The sequence below is a fragment of the Eptatretus burgeri genome, unplaced genomic scaffold (genome assembly GCF_056783735.1).
Source record: "Eptatretus burgeri isolate ZD-2024b unplaced genomic scaffold, Ebu_testis_v1 Ebu_testis_scaffold_3153, whole genome shotgun sequence".
NCBI lineage: Eukaryota > Metazoa > Chordata > Myxini > Myxiniformes > Myxinidae > Eptatretus > Eptatretus burgeri.
Window position 1 is genome coordinate 90,326 of NW_028225101.1, and position 21,534 is coordinate 111,859.

At 48.2% G+C, this 21,534-nt stretch overlaps 1 protein-coding gene across 12 annotated transcripts; it reads right to left on the reverse strand.

The window, feature by feature from the left end:
* Window positions 1–814: 814 nt before the first annotated feature.
* LOC147006791 (F-box/LRR-repeat protein 4-like) lies at window positions 815–21,380 on the reverse strand. 12 transcript variants are annotated; one of them, XR_015054599.1, is made up of 9 exons: window positions 13,719–14,970; window positions 10,191–10,607; window positions 7,838–8,051; window positions 7,565–7,666; window positions 4,628–4,762; window positions 3,547–3,784; window positions 2,948–3,107; window positions 1,879–2,023; window positions 1,649–1,783 (listed from the first exon to the last, which is right to left on the reverse strand). XR_015054599.1 is itself a non-coding variant. In XM_085867876.1 (8 exons), exons 1-8 carry the CDS (start codon window positions 13,760–13,762, stop codon window positions 934–936), a joined length of 1,317 nt encoding a protein of 438 aa, XP_085724002.1. In that variant the 5' UTR covers window positions 13,763–14,970; the 3' UTR covers window positions 815–933. The 12 variants fall into 12 exon arrangements, 10 of the variants coding, with proteins under 10 accessions (XP_085724002.1, XP_085724000.1, XP_085724001.1 ...); XR_015054600.1 differs by having other exon boundaries at window positions 1,879–2,042; XM_085867876.1 differs by lacking the exons at window positions 1,649–1,783; window positions 1,879–2,023 and adding an exon at window positions 815–940.
* Window positions 21,381–21,534: the final 154 nt, after the last annotated feature.

Genomic DNA, 21,534 nt, shown 5'->3' on the forward strand with positions numbered 1-21,534 from the left:
GCCCACACCCGATTTAAAGAATCCCATTGGACACGTTCATTGCTCGGTGAAACCACGCCCACACCCGATTAAAAAATTCAAAAAAAATTTCCAAAAAAGTTCACACCAAAGAAACTCGTTCGTTCCGCGCATGCGCGAACGACCCCAGAAACTCGTTCGTTCCGCGCATGCGCGAACGACCCATGAGACTCGTTCGTTCCGCGCATGCGCGAACGACCCATGAGACTCGTTCGTTCCGCGCATGCGCGAACGACCCCCGAAACTCGCATGAGCGCATGAGGTAAAAGTGACAGCTCCACCAATCAGGTTCCGAGGTGATTCGAGCTGCATAGCTAATGAGGTAAAAGTGACAGCTCCACCAATCAGGTTCCGAGTTGATTCGAGCTGCATAGCTAATGAGGTAAAAGTGACAGCTCCACCAATCAGGTTCCGAGGTGATTCGAGCTGCATTGATTCGCACTGAGCGCATGCGCGAACGACCCATGAAACTCGTTGGTTCCGCGCATGCGCGAACGACCCATGAGACTCGTTCGTTCCGCGCATGCGCGAACGACCCATGACACTCGTTCGTTCCGCGCATGCGCGAACGACCAAAGAAACTCGTTCGTTCCGCGCATGCGCGAACGACCCCGGAAACTCGCATGAGCGCATGAGAAAAAGTCACAGCTGCACCAATCAGGTTCCGAGGTGATTCGTGCTGCATAGCTAATGAGGTAAAAGTCAGAGCTGTTGCAGGACACATTTGGATTGAAAAAATTATTTATCCAAGCTATTTACAAAACAAAGACAACCAAACAATTTGAAAAAACCAAACGAAACAATTTGAACACACGCAAAAAATGGGGAAAAATTACTTTTGGAAATCTTTTTGAAAACTTTTTGAAAAAGTGTGGACCCTGACTGGGTGTGCAACTTCGGTTCGCTACCATCAATTCACAAACTGAAAAAAACAATCATACATGACGACAATTATTTTAAAATACGAACAGCATTTTGAAACAATATTCAAACAACAATATTAAATGATTATATCATATATATATATATATATATATATATATATATATATATATATATATATATATATATATATATTGTGACGTCCACGGGACTTGAACAGTCCCGCCAACGTCGAATGAGCCGAAACGATGGAGGCGGATTATTTATTTATAACCCAAAGATGGCGGTTCTAATCGCTCTACCGCAAACGGGACGAGGAAGGTGGCACGAGTCGCTTTTCACTGAGTTGATAACGTTTATTCCTCTAACCAAAAATAACAAGACTCAGCAAGAAGAGGGATCCAGGGCGATTCGACGGGATGGTGTGGGATCGGGCGTGGGGAAAACACAGACAATTCCAATGAAAAGACAAATCTCAAACCCTCGAAGGCGCCAGGTACACACACACACACACACACACACACACACACACACACACACACACACACACACACACACACACACACACACACACACACACACACACACACACAAAACGCAGCTATTCCTGGTGGTCAGGCTGGACCGTGGTGTGGATGCAACAGTCCTTGGATTATCGTTGGACGAGCTGGCCTTGCTCTCGTCGGGGGGGGGGGGGCAGGAGAAACCGTGGTGCTGTCAACCTCCTGGTCTTGGCCCAAGTCCGCTCACAGCCGCCAGGGAACCAGCTCCGGCACCAAACCGCGAGCAGGAGCGGGAGGCAGGTCCGCCCGCCGTTCGAACCCGTACTCCGAGCCAGCAGAACCCCAGAGCCAACCAAGGTGAGGCACGAGGCTCAGCAAGGCTACAAGACACGAAGAAACCAGGGCCGAATCAGCGCAACAACAAGCATGCTCCCAGCACAACAACCTCCACGCCAAAAAAACAGTGTTTCAGTACCGATCTTCTTCCTCTCCTTTTCGACCCCGAACAGAGCCTTTTTATCCTCCCGTCCTTGTCACTTCCAATCGAGCCGTTTTATTGGCCCACCGCCGTCGCCTTCCGCCAATCGTGATCACGGGGCGGAGCCATCCGCAGCACTGTCCTGTGACGTCACGGCAAGCCTCCAGAGAATACGAAAAGGGGTTTACACAGACACACTTACCCTATCCCGTATCCCTATCTAATTACGTGACAATTATCATTTCCCCCTTGAAGAAATGGACATTTACTAGACAACTTATCACCACTGAATTGCTACTTATTACACCGAGATCCTGGTACACTCGAACAGCATGGCATACCTAATTAAACATCCTAATTACCCTTTGAATGCATACCCCCCCTCAAACGTAACAATATATATATATATATATATATATATATATATATATATATATATATATATATATATATATATATATATATATATATATATATATATATATATATATATATATATATATATATACATGTAAATATATACATATTGTTACGGCCAAGGGTAGCGAGTGTATTATGAGGGTGTTGATCCTCATTCGTCCTCAGAAGAGCCGGACCTGAGGCCACCGCTCACAATTAACGTTGTGGTACGGTCGGTTGCTTTAGAACCACGAACGCCACCCAGTTATCCACGAGTTCCAGTGTCCACCGTCTAATTTTGACGTTCAACTTGAGGTCCCGTGGATTCCTGAACGGGGAGCGCGCCCTCGGCAAAGCACCAATCTTATCTCGATTAGATCTTAATTGGGACGGCCGAGCGTTTAACCGCCGATGCGTGCCAACTACTACAGGTCAATTCGTTTGGTAATTACCTCCCAGTCTATTTAGGTTTGGACAATGTTGGATCAATGGAAGGAAAGAACAAGCACGGACAGGTTGGAACGTCAACAAAGGAATTTTTTAATAAGGAAAAAATAAATAATAGGAACTTTTCATTTCCATGTGGTAAAAATGCAATCGGCTTCTCATGCATGGATCAGAGTGTTCCTCAGGTGTTTGCAACTCTGAACGGGTCATGTGATCTCACCGGAAGCCGGTATACTTGATGGAGACGTGTGGATAGCGATGTGCAAGTTGGAAGGCCGTCTCCTCATCCACCCAGAAGCAGAAGGAAATGTCAAGGAAGCACATTTGCTGACAGGTATCAAGCAGGTGAAACACCCCTCTTGGGGTCACCAGCGGAGCACCTGCCACACACACAGAGATATAATCGCTCCGATGAATGGCAAACAAGGGTGAAAATAACTTAGTGGTCTGGAGCTTTGGTGTACAGTTAACAAAGTACGAAACTGCAGTACAATGGCACTCAGTGGAGTGCATACATCCACTAGGACGATAAGGACGAAATGATTCAATTTTGGTGAAGATCTAGAACCGGAGACTGTAATTTTTTCAGCAATTCTTCACCATTGATAGATTGGGGGTCAAAAACGATATCTCAAAACGGTATATGGACGGATTCTGATGAAACTTGGTGGATGAGTTGTGTAGGTGACAAGAACAAGCCGATTAGATTTTGGTTCAGGTCCCAATGCAGATCTGGCCGATCAGTGGACGACAAAACGTAAACTGTTCAGCCTGGAGGAGGTACGCACTCCACCGAGTGACGTTCTTATTTCTACTTGCAATTTTTTATTTTCCTTCCACATCGAGCAACCTCTGTGACCCTCTTGGATCCAGACACGCCAGTTCCAATGATCCCCTGAATTTCCGTCCTCAGTACGTCCAGGTGCTCCAGTAAAGGGCAGTGAGTGGAGCGGTGAGCTGTTAACACCAGTCGGCGTAGTCTGGGCAGCTCTCGCACCATCTCAACGAAAGCGCCACCGCCTGCCCGCACATTCATACACCAGCCAAGGTCCAGGTCCTGTGTGTAACAGTTTAAGTGTGGGACAAGAAAATCAGCATCAGTGTTGCACGCAGTTTTTAAATCCCCATTTATTCAAGAACTGCATTGGACAATTAAGGCATTATAGCCACCAGTGTTTCCGAAAAAATATAACTTTACAAACTAACCGGCTCAACAAAACTATTCAGTGTTCTGATTTATCAAGATAATGGAAGGAAGAAAAAAGAGGATTTAAAACGATGAGGAAAGGGGACGGAAGGGGGTGTGATGAGAGGAGGAGAGTTGGTTGTTGAAAGTCACAATATAAATGCTGTATAAACTAGAAGGGCACTCGGTGGAGCTCGTACCTCCACCATGCTGATCACTTTACGTTTTGCCTTCCACTGATCGGCCGGATGTGGATTCGGACATGTTTCGTCCGAATCTGTCCATAACTTTTTGAGATATCCTGCTGTATGTCATTTTCGGCCCGATCTCTCAATGGTGAAGAATCACTTTTAAATTTCTCAGATCCGGATCCGGATTCGTATCTTCAACAAAATTTAATCATTTCGTCCTTGTCACATACACAATCAAGCTCTCCACTAAATTTCATCCACATCTGTCCACAACTTTTTGAGATATTTTGTTCACAAAGAAACAGACAGACCTGGTGAAAACATTACTTCCATCCATCTTCGGTGGCGGAGATAAAAAATCTTCTCTGAAACTGCTTAACAGATCGATGCGAAGCGTTACATATTTGATTGACTGTCCATGTGGAAAGAAAGTAGAATCGCTTCTTAAAAGAAACTTAAATTTTCTATATGGAAGGAAATATTGTCCCAAACACACCGCTTTCTCCTTATTCAACACACACACCTCAATATCCTTACAACGGGATGTCAGGTGTGCCAATCCGACCTCCGTCAGCCTGGCGGATCTCCACATGTTGAGCGAGCGAAGCTGTGGGCAGTTTGAGGCCAGACTGAGTAAGACCATGTCAGGACAATACACCTGAGGTTGGAAAGATGAGGAGCGTGCATCGTGACACCCATAGCTGCAGGGGAAGGAAATGCTTCTGCGAATCCGATAACACAAGGGATATGCAAACTCAAACAAATCTCCAACAAAGATGTCATTAGCGGCAGTGTCCGACAAACATACAGTCCTTGTCTCTTTTCATATTTCAGGCACGAGCTTTGATTGAAATTTCAATCCTTTATTATCCCTAAGCTTAAAAAAATTATCTCAGCTATTATTATCTAAGCTATTGTCCAAGCTACATTCTCCCGAAGTTTTTTGAAAAACACAGGCGGGTATTGTAATCGGCTCTGTTTGTGTGTCCTCCATCCGTCACACTTTGTCCTCTGACAGGGATGGGCAGAAATTCACCAAACTTGGAAGTTGTGATCAGGACTTGGCAAGAAGGTGCAAGAACACAATCATTTTTCGCCACACACCCTTTTTAACATTTCACATAAATACAAATTTTAACATGTTTCGATGAAGCTTGGGACATGCAATCAACATTGGGGGGACGCGTGAATTACGAAACAAATTCCTTTGGAGTTGTTCCCCGATTCGTGCCTCGGGATGGGAACTTTGAGTCACAGAGATCAAAATGGAAAAATATTGTTGCGGTTGTGGAAATTCGCATGACACCATAAAGGGTCCTCAGGTGAGATATTTCGATAAGTCCATGTGTAGTTAGCTCCCACCCGTTGTTCAGAGGGACTATGTGTGATTCATCTAGGCTGCGACGCTTTGAGTTAGCCATTTTTCTGTTCGATCTTTTATTTCAAACAAACAGCATCTCAATAACCACGCCATCCCCACCACCGCGCCAACCACACTACAACGACGCCACCTCCACCACCTACGCTACCACATCATCGCTTCTACAACCATTCGCAAACACCACCACCTTCGCCTTTACCTTCACAACTTCATCCCACATCATCGCTTCTACGGCCATTCCCAAACACCACCAGTCAACACCAAACGTCGTGTTCCCGGAGCCGTTCGGCAGTGGAGGCCGAACGCGTCGATCCGCGGATCAGGAATGCTTCACGCCCACTTCTCCTCCGTCCAATGGGCCAGCGTGAGGCGGCTTGGCCCCGCCTCCAGGCGCGTGTAAGTGAATTCCGTCTATGTCCGCTTCTGCAAATATGCGGATCAAGGGAGGTTCACGCCCGCTTTTTGCCCGACCAATGGCTGAACAGAGGGTGGCGTGGCCCCGCCTCCAATCGCGTTTTGATCCGCATATTTGCATATCAGCGCCTCCTGAGAGCTATAAAGGTACGAGCGCAAGGCGACTCGGGGCGGGAGTTGAGCGAGAAGTGTGGAGCGTTGGAGAGTTGGGTTTTGATGGAGCGTTGAGAGTTGAGCTGGAAGAGGTGGAGTGCGCGCGGTGGAGCTGCAGGCGGCGGGTCGGGGCAAGGGAGCTCGGGTCCGAGGCAAGGAGGACGGCGGTCGGCAACGAGGTTGCGGTGTGGGGGATCGCTCGTCTCGTCGCAGGACCCAAGCCAGCCAGCCACTCCCCTCCACCAGGGCATTAACAATTTCCGGGGGCCCCGTTTCTGGGGGCCCTGAACATTGATAGTGCAAAGGGGGGCCCCGTTCCTCCCCAACCCCAAACGTGGTGCCAACGAGCACGCCAGGGCACAGAGTCGGGGCACAGCGGCGCGGATATTTTGCGGCTTGCCCGCCAACGCGTCACGAGGACGCGGGTAAGACCTCCCCAGTCTCGCGGACCTGGCCGCTCCTCCAGGTCCCGCGTACATTTGGCCTACGGGCCTGTCTGCCTCCTTGTCTGTGAGGGTGGCTTCCTTCTTTTGCTTTTGTGTAAATGTGTGTTGCCGCCGTCTGTGAAGTAAAACTGTATAAGTGTTGCCGTGTGTACGTGTTAGGTCGGTGTCGACTGTTCTTCTTGCCTTTGCTTTTTGTGCATTCTGTATGGCTGTATATACGTACTTTCCGTGTGTCGCGTAATAAAATGCTTGCTTGTTGAACTGTGACCGTTTCGCTTTGTCTTTTCTCAATTTGAATCTCCATCTTGCATCACGTAAGGGTTTCGTAGTGGGTTCAACATCCCGGTAATTAATCTGAACCGTCCAGGTCGACGATAACACTGCTCGGTTCTCCCGATAGTACGGAACGGGCCGCCCAAGCGACTCATGTCCGAAGTTGGCCTGTGGCGAGGTACGATCGCCCGGTTAACCATCCGCGTGGGTACTGAGGTAGGTCGAGTTTGGCGAACAACCCTACCTTACGCGAGTGGCCGATTGGCACGATTGTGGTGAGGTCGAAAGGCCCACCCGTGACGAGCTCCCGGCGTTGTTCCGAGAGGGTCACGACAGAATTGTCCGTCCGGTGGGCGACGTGCCGCGATTCGAGTTACGTGGCCGTTTGCAAGCCGGCGGGCGCGAATTCGCAACAATATTTAAATCAAAATTTGATTTTGGGTCATTCGTGGTGGAACTTTGCGAGATCTTTCTACTTTGCTTGAGGGGAGGTGGGTGGGGGGGGGGGTTGAGGTTGGCGAGCCATTGACCTCGCTCTAGTTTCCTTTCTTTTTGCAGCGATTAAGGTTCAAAAGGGATGTTTTTTACTGTGTGGATTGCAACCATGGATTCGATGCAGGGATGAGCAGCGCCTGGAGTTCATCGTCATGAATCATAACCACACATCGACCGTGTTTATGTTTATGTGACGAGGAAAGGAAGTATCAAACAAATCAGATGAACTCATTCCAAGCAGGAAGTGAATCAGTTTGTCTTCACAATCGTACAGGACAATCATTTGACTGTAAAACACCTCTGCGGTTGCACATAGAGGTGTACATACCTGCGAACAGTCCCCGAGGTTGAGATGCCTCAACTCTGTGCACTTGGAAGTGATCCACAGGAGACTCTCCGTCTGAAACAAGATGGGAGTACAATGTCATCCTTTAACATTGATTAAAATAATCCCCTTCCCATCCACGGAGCACACACAACGAGAGAGGAAAATAAAGATTTACTTACAATGGTTTTATAAATGACACAATTGCGAGAGAGTAAACGAACATAAACTCGGTGAACAGCTCACATTGATCCGCGTTCGGTACAGGACGAGGCGTTGCAGCCTCCGCAAGGACGAGAGCTGCTTGAATTCCCCGGGTGGTATTTGGTCACACGACGACAGGTCGAGGTCAAGAAGATTTTGGCAGAGCATGGAAATAGCGTCCAAGCATTCGTATGTCATCCAATGGCAATTTGCCAGCTCCAGGTGCAGTAGGTGCTCAGCAAACCCACCCAGGAAACTGAAAAGGTACCGTAGGAAGACATTGGGACGGTGTTTCAAAACAAAGCAGTGAGAGACAAGACGAACTTCAAAACCAACTTCCATCAACCCACGTTTGCTGTGGTGGAGACAGAGAAGTGGAGAGGGTTCACCGAAACCCAGGCCGTGGATTACTAACTTTGCATTGAATTACTCACTTTGTGAGGAGTGTAGGACTGAAGCCACCATTGTTTCCGGTCCACGAGAGACTGAGCGAGCATGTGTTAGTGAGACGAGGCTTCAAGGATAGAAGGTCCTCCAAGGATGTCCATCAAATGAAACACCAGTAACCCTTAAAACAACCCAGGTAACCACAAGTGAATCATCAAGGACTTCCAAACACAAACAGACTTGGACAGCCATTTCATTGTTGACGCCATCGTCTGAAACCATTCTGAAGACAAACAATGAGATGATGTGATCTGGGAAAGCAAGTTAGAAAAGAAGAAGAAAAGATTCACATACTCACACTCATCATACATACATAGTAGGGGTTCACATGCTCACACTCATCAAACATACATAGTAGGGGTTCACATACTCACACTCATCAAACATACATAGTAGGGGTTCACATACTCACACTCATCAAACATACATAGTAGGGGTTCACATACTCACACTCATCAAACATACATAGTAGGGGTTCACATACTCACACTAATCAAACATACATAGTAGGGGTTCACATACTCACACTAATCAAACATACATAGTAGGGGTTCACATACTCACACTCATCAAACATACATAGTGGGGGTTCACATACTCACACTAATCAAACATACATAGTGGGGGTTCACATACTCACACTAATCAAACATACATAGTAGGGGTTCACATACTCACACTCATCAAACATACATAGTGGGGGTTCACATACTCACACTCATCAAACATACATAGTAGGGGTTCACATACTCACACTCATCAAACATACATAGTAGGGGTTCACATACTCACACTAATCAAACATACATAGTCGGGGTTCACATACTCACACTCATCAAACATACATAGTAGGGGTTCACATACTCACACTCATCAAACATACATAGTAGGGGTTCACATACTCACACTAATCAAACATACATAGTCGGGGTTCACATACTCACACTCATCAAACATACATAGTGGGGGTTCACATACTCACACTAATCAAACATACATAGTGGGGGTTCACATACTCACACTAATCAAACATACATAGTGGGGGTTCACATACTCACACTCATCAAACATACATAGTAGGGGTTCACATACTCACACTCATCAAACATACATAGTAGGGGTTCACATACTCACACTCATCAAACATACATAGTAGGGGTTCACATACTCACACAAATGAAACATACATAGTAGGGGTTCACAGACTCACACTCATCAAACACACATAGTAGGGGTTCACATACTCACCTCAAAAGGTAAAATGTCAAAATATCCATTTTTGTGAAGGGGGAAATCTTCCCTTCCTCTTTGTTTGCCCTACTTTCTTCCTCCATCTGTTTGACCAGATCTCGTCTCCTCTTTCTTTCCATCCTGTTTTGTTTCTACCGAAGTCTGTCTGACTCAGCAACATCTTCATTCTTTCTCTTCTTCGGTTGCATAATGTCCACCGGGACACCGTACAGAACAACAGCGGCCGGTTCCATGGGGAAAGCGCTCAGGGAGCAATTGAACTCCAGACGGAGGACTTTTGTCGCAAAACCCGGTGGTTGTATCGTTGGGGAAAACGTGAAAGCGTCGTTCGGTGGAAGATTGGTGTCCACAGAGCCGGACCACAGCGTCCACCACCTGCATCGCTCATCACCAAAGGAAACATTTTGAGGAGTGTCCTTTTGATTTTACCATGAAGTGGACATTGTGTATTAGGGTGTGGGTCATGTCATACAATACCAGGTAACTAATCTGGTTACAAAAACCTGGTTACAAAAAGGTAACTAATCCATTGTCTAACGAAGGTGTTTTGGAAATCCCGTTGTCATCATGTCAGACCAGTCAGATGCTCAACATCCTCCCAAAACAAACGATAATTGGTCATTTCGTCCCTTTTGGACCCATGAGCATAAAGACTTTAAAAGTCGTTGGAGATTTAAACCAAAAGGGTCATTGGTACCTGTACACAGCAGACTCTTCACTTTCATCCCAGGACCTGGCCAGAATCCGAACCACATATCCAGGGGGGAATGACTCCAAGATCGAGACCCTGGTTGGGAAGACTGGCTCATCGAAAAGTAACTCGATGAAATCCTGGCTTTGAAACCACTCGGGATTCTTGGGACAACGTCGGGGTGTACATCGGGACAAGTGGTCACACCATGTTCTTGGCACGGTCATGTGCATGAAGGACCCGGAGAGGGGAAGCATGCGAAGTGGACCCACCAGGTCGCTGATGGAATTGTATCCTTCACACTGGGAGCTCAGGTCCAGAATGTGGCTCACGTGTTGAGACATCTCGGGAAAAGACGGCTGTGTGAAGAAACCTTCTTCCTGCAGTCCTGGTGCATTTCCACGCCGTTGGTTTCTCCTGGTCCTGTTGAACAGGAAGTGCAGAGCAGGATGAACATGCAAGAGTCTTCCACGCAGTCGTTGGATTAAAATCCACAATCGTGATCCAGCACACGTGGATCACGTGATCATTTATTTATTGCACTTGTTATCAGGAACTCAGATTATGTCATCACTCCCCCCCCACCCCCATTGCATCACTCAAAAACCTACTCTCATCTTCCCATGATCCATTTTACTCGTTAAATGTTGATAATCGACGAAAATCTATATTTGGCACCCACATTGATTTCCTAAATCAAACTCTTACAGCTTTGAGAAAGGCGATGAGCGTGTGTGTGTGTGTGTGTGTGTGTGTGTGTGTGTGTGTGTGTGTGTGTGTGTGTGTGTGTGTGTGTGTGTGTGTGTGTGTCCAGAGATTTAACTTCATGGTGGACATCACCCTAACCTAACAATGGCCCTAACAGAAAGCTGTAAGGAAAGGGAAACACAGCTCACTTGCTTTGAGAAGAGGTGTTATCATTTGAGCGAAACATGGAGATTTGCGAGAGACACGGAGAGAGGTTTGCCGGCTCATTTCGCATCACTGAAACAATTCAAACAGGAGACAAACTATGAACTTGACACCGAGAACCTAAAAAATGTGATCCTGGCAATGCAAGAAGCCTTCGCAGGGCCATTTCAGGAATTCAGAAAGGAAAAGGCAACTTTATCATTTGTGTTGAAATCCCTTGAAGCAGACACTTCTGCCTCAACTTTTCAGCATTTACAGGAGGAGACCGAGCAGAACTTGAATTGCCAGATTTGCAGGAGAAGGACGTGTGGAGTTCTAGACTCAGAGGCTAAGTGACCAAACTCGAAAATCTAGAAAGGCACAGATCTACCCTGGCAGTTCAACACAGATGGACCGAAATGCATGATCTTAAAAAAAACAAGACCAAATAGTGTTTGAAGTTTGGAATTCTTCACGGGAAACCGACAGTAACGTGAAGAGATATGAATATGGCATTCCGTCCATCTTCGGATCGACTTGCCTGTGCGAGCAAGTGATCTCAACGATGAACTTCGTAAAAAGCACACTGAGAAACCAATTGAATGAGGAGAGTTTGAAGTACTGCTGGAAAATGAAAACGACAGCACACTGTCCAAACATCGAACGACTCTCCATGGAAACTCCACAGGAGAAATCACACGAAACTGGAAGGACACTCGGTAGGGCGTGTACATCCACCACACAATGCCTGATCCAGTAGAACATATGGGGCCCAAAACTTTTTTGACATATCATGATATATATATATATATATATATATATATATATATATATATATATATATATATATATATATATATATATATATATATATATATATATATATATATATCTTCTTCTTCTTCTTCTTTCGGCTGCTCCCTTTCGGGGTCGCCAGAGCGGATCATCCGTATGATCCGCATAGTGATTTGGCACATGTTTTATGCCGGATGCCCTTCCTGACGCAACCCTGGTCGCCTCTTACGACACAGGGATATGGTACACCTATTTTAACCGGGGTATACACCGGTCCAGTACACTGGTACTCATTTTGCCGACCTCGGAAGGATGACAGGCTGAGTCAACCCCCTGGTGTATTAATTCAGTGGCCCAACGGGGCTTGAACTCAGGACCTTTTTGGATCCCAAGCCGCTGCCCTAACCACTGTGCCAACACCAGGCTCATATATATATATATATATATATATATATATATATATATATATATATATATATATATATATATATATATATATATATATATATATATATATATATACACCTATATATCGTTTTTGGCCCCCTCTCAATGGTGAAGAATCACTTTAAAAATTGAAAAATTATGTTATCTGGATCTGGATCTTCACCAAAATCTAATCAGTTCGTCATTGTCACATACCCAACATGTCCACCAAGTTTCGTCCGAATCTGTCCACAACTTTTTGAGATATCCTGCACACAGACAGACAGACACACACAGGTGTGAAAACAACGTCCTTCCACCTTCGGTGATGGAGGTAAATATGGGAAAGCTGAATCGATGTGATGAAGAAAATTTCATGGCCCCTCTCATTGGTACCAACTCAACAACCATGTATTGCATTCAAAATCAATGTTTGTGTCTTTGTCCTGTTATTCAATTATTGAAAGAACCGAGCATCACCTCAGACCTTAACTAACCCTAACAAATCAATTTCAATTCAGACCGGGTCACTCTACCCTGGTGTGAATCACAGTCACAGTCACAGTCGCCCATCTTTGATCATATTGAAAAATAAAATGAGTTACACGTGTTTGCCGTCATGTGATGTACTTTTGCCAAGTTTGAATAGAATCAGAGCGAGCAAGTCTGAGAAATGGTTGGGGACATATTGAAGTGACACAATGGCTGCCGGTCGGCCATCTTGGATGTGATGTCGAAATAAAATGACGTTCACATGTAATCCATGATTTATTAATTATCCATATACCAGGAGTGAAAAACATCGGGGAATGCGTGTCGAGAAATGTTTGAGGACGTGTTCAACATTGGGGTTTTATACAATTAAAAAGGCTGCCTCCCATCCCCCTCCTCTCTCTCTTCCTCCCTCCTCTTCTCCCATCCCCCTCCTCTCTCTTCCTCCCTCCTCTTCTCCCATTCCCCTCCTCTCTCTTCCTCCCTCCTCTTCTCCCCTCACGCTCCCCTCCTCCCCTCACGCTCCCCCCCCTCACGCTCCCTCACGCTCCTCTTCTCCCATCCCCCTCCTCTCTCTCTTCCTCCCTCCTCTTCTCCCCTCACGCTCCCTCTCCCTCCTCTTCTCCCCCCTCCCTCCTCTTCTCCCCTCACGCTCCCTCCAATACCCTCCCCCCCCCACTTCATGTTTTTGTCACCAAACAACGGGTTGTATTTGCTCGGACATAAATATCATGAGGAACGATGAAGAACATGATGTGATCTGACTTACCAGCGGACGGAAGATAACCTCGGGTTAATGATGGAGTGAATGGAGCAGAATGTTCATGAAGAACAACATGACGTCATTTGATTAAATACGTCAGCGAAGCGATAATTTGGCGGGAAACCCGATATTTATATTTCCCACCCTCAAGAAGCCCCTGCACTTACTGTGACGAACGACTTCGCCGCCGTCCTCCTCCAATTGGGTTCATTGTGGATTGAGAAGGGAAACCGAGGGAATGGTCAACGACCTGGAAGGTTCGGGTGAAGGGAGCAAAGACTCGCACGATTTGAGGCCTCCTGTATCAAGTCCGACCATCTTCTCCAGCAAACTCCGTGACCAGGAACTGGCGCTGAGAAGGACGTTGCCGTTGACTCCGCCCCTCACGTACGGAAATGGCGGCTTGATCCGTTCAGATGACGTCATCACGCTCTCACGTGGTATCGCTCAAAAACCTTCAATTTTATCACAGCACATTTTACTCGTTCAATGCTTTCCTCGATCTACGGAAATCTAGATTTGCCACAAAACGTGTGTGTGGATGTGTGTGTGTGTGTGTGTGTGTGTGTGTGTGTGTGTGTGTGTGTGTGTGTGTGTGTGTGTGTGTGTGTGTGTGTGTGTGTGTGTGTGTGTGTGTGTGTGTGTGTGTGTGTGTGTGTGTGTGTGTGTGTGTCTCTGCGACCGCCGTTTCTCGACAACCGCCGGTCCGATCTGATTGAAACTTGCCAGGAATATTGCCAGGGTCCTTGCCAGGACCTGCGCGTCTGGACGAGGGGTTCCGGAGAGGGTTCGCCGGCCGCGTGGGAGGCCGGAAACAGGCGCGACCGTGCTGACGGTAGTAGGAGAGGAGGACCATTTCGGTCCATGAGGGAAGTCACTTCTTTTCTTTTCTTTTCTTTTCAGGCTTTTGTATGTGTGTTTGTGGCGCCAGTCTTGCAAAGTAAAACCTGTATAAGTGACTGTGCTGTAAATAATTGCCTTTTATTCGGTCGTAGTGCTTTCCTTTGTTCCTATTTGCCTGCTTTTGTTCCTATTTGCCTGCTTTTGTTCCTATTTGCCTGCTTACGTGTGTGAAAAAAAGTGTGCTTGTCCAATTGTTCCCCCGTTTCGCTTCGTCCTTTCCTTTGTTGAATCTCCATTTTGCATCACGTAAGGGATTGATAGTGGGTTTAAAACACCCGGTAACTAATCTGAACCGTCAAGGTCGACGATAACTCCGCTCGGTTATCCCTGTAGCACGGAACGAGCCGCTTAAGCGGTTCGTGTCCGGAGTCGACCTGTGGCGTGGTACAACCCCTCGGTAGGTTACCCGTGCGAGTACTCAGGTATATCGACTTTCGGCGATTCACCCTATTTTGCGCGGGTAGAATGCTGACTGGGTTGTGGTGAGGTTAAACTCCCACCCATGACGAGCTCCTTGGCGATAGTTCCAAGAGGGTCACGACTGAATTGTCCGTTCCGGTGGGCGAAGCGTCGCGATTCGAGTTACGTGGCCGATCGCACGCCGGGCGGGCGAAATTTGTCACAATATTAATCGGACAAGCGGTTCCCAAGTTACGGCCATTTATCTGTCAACATCACGAATGACGTCACAATTAATGTTTAATTATTTATTTATTTTTTTGCACGATTGACATCACAATTCTTCTTCTTCTTCGTTTGGTATGACATCACAATCGACACTGGGGACCTGAGTATGTGCCTTTTCAAGGTTTGATATCGTTCTTCATCCGTTTCAGCTGTTTCCCAAGGTTTGAAAGCTGTTTTTTCCAAAGGTTTGAATTAATTGTTCAAATTATTAATTAATCCCAAGGTTTGAATTTTCCCAAGGGAAAGAGCTGTTTCCCAAGGGTTTGAAAGCTGTTTTTTCCCAAGGTTTGAATCAATTGTTGTGCTTGGTAGACATTTGTGAATACATTTACAGAGAGAGCAGCGAGAGAGGAGGGGCGAGAGAGGGGGGCGAGAGAGGGCGAGAGAGAGAGGGGGCGTCACAATTCAAGAGAGGGGAGAGAGGGGGACGAGAGAGGGGAGCGAGAGAGAGGGCGTCACAATTCAAGAGAGGGGGATAGAGGAGGAGGCGAGAGAGTAGGGTGGGAGAGGGGGTGTGAGAGGAGGGGTGAGAGTGGGGGCGAGAGAGAGGGGCGAGAGAGAGGAGGGAGGAGAGAGGAGGGGAGAGACTTGAGGGGAGAGAGGAGGAGCGTCACAATTCTTCTTCTTCTTCGTTTGATATGACGTCACAATTGACGCTGGGGACCTGAGTATGTTTCCCAGGTGTTTCCGAAGTTATGGCCATTTATGATATGGTTGGTCCGATCTAATTGAAACAATGCCCCAATCCAGTCGTCGTTTACGAGAGTGAAGGAACGAAGCTGCACATACTGGCACGCACCTACGGGCACGCACCAACGGGCCCGCACTCGTTAAACTAAAAAATGTCTGAGAATCAAATGAACCACCATGGATTTATAATGGAAACAATGTACACGGACGGGTCATCATGTTCTCCTCGGAGAGGATTTGAACCAGGACGTTAAAACTTTCAGGGTCTCTCCCCCCCCCTTTCCAACATCCTCTCAAAATCCCCCATGAACCATCACCACCACAATACCCACCACCATCCCACACCACGCCTCCACAATACCCACCACCATCCCACACCGCGTCTCCACAATACTCACAACCATCCCACACCGCGCCTCCACAATACTCACAACCATCCCACACCGCGCCTCCACAATACTCACAACCATCCCACACCACTCCTCCACAATACTCACGACCATCCCCCCTCCACAATATACCATCCCACCCTCCACCCTCTCTCCCCCTCCACTAGACTCACAACCATCCCACACAGCACCTCCACAATACTCACAACCATCCCACACCACACCTCCACAATACTCACAACCATCCCACACCGCCCCTCCACAATACCCACCACCATCCCACACCACGCCTCCACAATACTCACAACCATCCCACACCACACCTCCACAATACTCACAACCATCCCACACCGCCCCTCCACAATACCCACCACCATGCCACACCGCGCCTCCACAATACTCACAACCATCCCACACCGCGCCTCCACAATACTCACAACCATCCCACCCCCTCCACATTACCCACCACCATCCCACACCGCGCCTCCACAATACTCACAACCATCCCACACCGACCCTCCACAATACTCACAAACATCCCACACCCCCTCCACAATACCCACCACCATCCCACACCACGCCTGCACAATACTCACAACCATCCCACACCGCACCTCCGCAATACTCACAACCATCCCACACCCCCTCCACAATACTCACGACCATCCCCCTCCACAATATACCATCCCACCCTCCCCCTCCACCATCTCTCCCCCTCCACTAGACTCACAACCATCCCACACAGCACCTCCACAATACTCACAACCATCCCACACCACCCCTCCACAATACTCACAACCATCCCACCCCCCCTCCACAATACCCACCACCAACCCACACCGCGCCTTCACAATACTCACAACCATCCCACACCGCCCCTCCACAATACTCACAACCATCCCACACCGCGCCTCCACAATACAACCATCCACACCCCCCCTCCACAATACTCACAACCATCCCACACCGCGCCTCCACAATTCTCACAACCATCCCACACCGCGCCTCCACAATACAACCATCCACACCCCCTCCACAATACCCACCACCAGCCCACACCGCACCTGCACAGTGCTCACAGCCATCCCACACCGCGCCTCCACAATACTCAGAACCATCCCACACCGCGCCTCCACAATACAACCATCCACACCGCCCCTCCACAATACCCAGCACCATCCCACACCGCACCTCCACAATACTCACAACCAACCCACACCGCGTCTCCACAATACCCACAACCATCCCACACCGCGCCTCCACAATACTCACAACCATCCCACACCGCGCCTCCACAATACTCATTACCATCCCACACCGCGCCTCCACAATACTCATAACCATCCCACACCGCGCCTCCACAATACTCACAACCATCCCACACCGCGCCTCCACAATACTCATTACCATCCCACACCGCGCCTCCACAATACTCATAACCATCCCACACCGCGTCTCCACAATACTCACAACCATCCCACACCGCACCTCCACAATACTCACAACCATCCCACACCGCGCCTCCACAATACTCACAACCATCCCACACCGCGCCTCCACAATACAACCATCCCACACCGCGTCTCCACAATACAACCATCCCACACCGCGTCTCCACAATACTCACAACCATCCCCCCCCTCCACAATATGCCATCCCACCCTCTCTCCCCCTCCACAATCCCCTGGGGTCGGACATCGACGTGTCACGGACATGATGGTGGGACACTGCACGGACACAAATGGTATCCGGGAAAAGTACGAAACCGGACGATCCCGTAACATACACGACTCCCGGTCAGCCTGTGACGGTGGGACAAAGCATTCGTCCCCCATTTTGTCCGCGGTGTCCGTGCTGTCGGGCGATAACGAGTATTTCTGCCCAAATTATGTGTAAACCGATTAATCTATTAATACACAATCCTCCTTTATAACCGTTCATAGAACGGGAAATCAAACCGTCCCGAGATGAAGTGATCACGTGATCATCGTTTCCATCTTCCCCACTAACACGTCACGTGATCATCGTTTCCATCTTCCCCACTAACACGTCACGTGACCATCGTTTCCAGATTCCCCGACTAACACCACGTGACCAGCGTTTCCCTCTTCCCCACTAACACATCACGTGACCAGCGTTTCCATCTTCCCCATGAACACGTCACGTGACCATCGTTTCATTATTCCCTGACTAACACGTCACGTGACCAGCGTTTCCCTCTTCCCCACGAACACGTCACGTGACCAACGTTTCCCTCTTCCCCACTAACACGTCACGTGACCAACGTTTCCATATTCCCCACTAACACGTCACGTGACCAGCGTTTCCCTCTTCCCGACGAACACGTCACGTGACCAGCGTTTCCCTCTCCCCGACGAACACGTCACGTGATCATCGTTTCCATCTTCCCCACTAACACGTCACGTGATCATCGTTTCCATATTCCCCGACTCGCATGTCACGTGACCATCGTTTCCATATTCCCCACTAACACGTCACGTGACCATCGTTTCCATATTCCCCGACAAACACATCATGTGACCAGCGTTTCCCTCTTCCCCACTAACACATCATGTGACCAGCGTTTCCCTCTTCCCCACTAACACATCACGTGACCAGCGTTTCATTATTCCCCGACTACAACGTCACGTGATCATCGTTTCCACATTCCCCACCAACACGTTCCGCCAACTTTGTTTGAATCGCTCCCACAAGGCCCCAAACGATTCGGCTCCACAGTTCCCCCGAAATCGTTTCCTTCACTCATTTTGTCTCCAATAGTTTATCTTCAAAATCCCAACGGTCACTTCCAACATCCTGAGGACCTTCAGAGTTGTTACTGAGGGTGAAATGAGCATCAGAATCCAAGGTCGACGACTATCCGATCAAGGTGTGACGTCACGGGCGAAATCGTAAATCAACCCTCTCTCACCTTTTTCATCCACACTGTGATTGGCAAGCTGCCAATCCTTGTTGTGAGATGAAGCCGCCGTGGAGAGAACACCAAACCAGCTTGTTTCACTCACTCGTTCACTCTTACCGGCCTTATCTCAGCGCTCGGATATCAAGCCATCATGGCGACCACGCCCTCCCTATCCCCCACGTGTCTCATTCACGTCCTGCGCCATGGTGACCACACCCCCTCCCTATCCCCCACGTGTCTCATTCCCGTCCTGCGCCATGGTGACCACGCATCCTCCCATTCCCCCCCCCCCACGTGTCTCATCCACGTCCTGCGCCATGGTGACCACGCCTCCTACCATTCCCCCCCCCCTCGTGTCCCATTCACGTCCTGCGCCATGGTGACCACGCCCCCTCCCATTCCCCCCGCGCGTGTCTCAGTGACGACCCGCACCATGGTGACCACGCCTCCTCCAATTCCCCCTGTCGCATTGACGTCCCACGTATTGGTGACCACGCCCCTCCCATTCCCCCCGCGCGTGTCTCAGTGACGTCCCGCACCATGGTGACCACGCCTCCTCCAATTCCCCCTGTCGCATTGACGTCCCACGTATTGGTGACCACGCCCCTCCCATTTCCTCCCCCACGTGTCTCATTCACGTCCTGCGTCATGGTGACCACGCACCCTCTCTATCCCCCCGCGTGTCTCATTGACTTCCGCGTCATGGTGACCACGCCCCTCTATCCCCCCACGTGTCTCATTCACATCCCGCGTCATGGTGACCACGCCCCCTCCCAATCCCCCCCAGCAGACGAAGGATCTTTTCTAGTTTATTCTCGGCATATTTCACCTTCGTTAACGATTTATTAATCAAATGACGTCATATTGTACTTCACAAACATTCTGCTCTGTTCACCCGATCGTTTGCGTGAGCTCGTCTTCCATCTGCCGAGAAGTCAGCTCACCACAACCTTCACCAGACAACCTCTTCTTCTTCTTCTTCTTCTTCTTCTTCTTTTCTTCTTCTTCAAAGGACACGATTATTCCCACGGTTTTGTGGGCGTGGACGGTGGGGGGGAGCTTGGTTCAAGTCTTTCAGGAACCGGCTGGCCAGGCCTGACGTTCGCCTCAGGTTCGGGCAAGCATTTAGAATTTGGCCAGGGTGCCGGAGATAGCTCGCCTACTCTTCGCGAGTAGGAAACGGTGGTGTGTTTAACGTGAACCAACTCATGTCAGCAGATGGGACGCCCGGCTTAAAGGCGGAACACACCCTGCCCGTGAAAGGCCGGGATGATGGTTCATGGCTGGTGCAGGATTCGAACATGGGCTCGACAGCTTCGAGGCAGCGATCACGTGGTTATCTGTGTTTGTGTGTTTTCAGGACCACCCCGAGGTGGGAAGGCACCTTTGTGCTCCAAATACCTATGACGTCATGAGCATTCCAGAGTGACCTTCAAAATGAAGGTGAGCATGCTCATGCTACAGGTAGGGAGATAACCAGAGAGGCTTCAAAATGAAGGTCCCTGGTTCGAGTTTCAACATGCCAGCGGTTTCAATCACGTGATCGCAATAAAATGAGGAGAAAAAGTTTTTTATCTGAAAGTAATTTCTCGAGGCGGGGGGGGGGGAACAAAGACCCCATGTTGCCCAGATGTTCGTGCGGGATGAATGTTACCTATTAAGGGTTAACACCTCTCCCACAACCTGTTCCTTTTTACATTTGTTACGAGTTACTCGTTAAACCGTTAGGTAGTTATCAAAAAAAGCGCCGTCACCTCAACGTTTGAGTAGTTTTAACAAACGGGTATAAATTAATAAAACGTTAAACACGATTTGTCTTTTCAAACGCATCCTCATGACGTCAGAATTACGTCACAATAAAGAAAAAAAGAAGAAGAAGAAGCGTCAATTTGAAGCAAATTGTTGTGTTCGTGAAGATTTAAACACCAAATGTTAATGACGAGTGTTGTTGTCATGGAAACGTACCTTGTTCACTTTTACAATGTACACGGACTCAGACGTGAGATGTTCCGTGTACGAAGGTGGACATGTCCGTTTTATATAATTAATTTAAAGTGTCCGTGGACATAATAACAATCTCTGGGAGTTCCCCCGGCGGTCTCGCTCCTCGCGGTGTTTCACGATGAAGACGATTTTAATGTTTATATTTACCTCACATGAAACGTGTGTGTGACGTGTCGACATGTTTGATGATATTTGAAAAGTCTGACGAACACGGAAAGGTTTTTTTTTGTTAATGAAAGACCAAGAGATCTTCCCTACTGTGTAAAACGTGAAATTCACGTGTGCCTTCATTGGGCGGTGTATATTAGATCGCTGCTGCGATCGCTGCAAGCAAAACATGCATCACCTCGTTTGAGTTGAAATCAAAATGGATCTTTGTTTCCTCAA

Bases quoted from the DNA above. Each gene is read 5' to 3' on its own strand.
- LOC147006791 (XM_085867869.1), bottom strand. From the start codon at position 13,762: ATGAACCCAATTGGAGGAGGACGGCGGCGAAGTCGTTCGTCACA. The intron at 7,667-7,837 runs GTGAGCTGTTCA...ATCTTGTTTCAG, and splicing joins TGTACCGAACGCGGATCAAT to ACGGAGAGTCTCCTGTGGAT. The intron at 4,763-7,564 runs GTGTTTTACAGT...TTCCAACCTCAG, and splicing joins CTCTATGTGCAACCGCAGAG to GTGTATTGTCCTGACATGGT.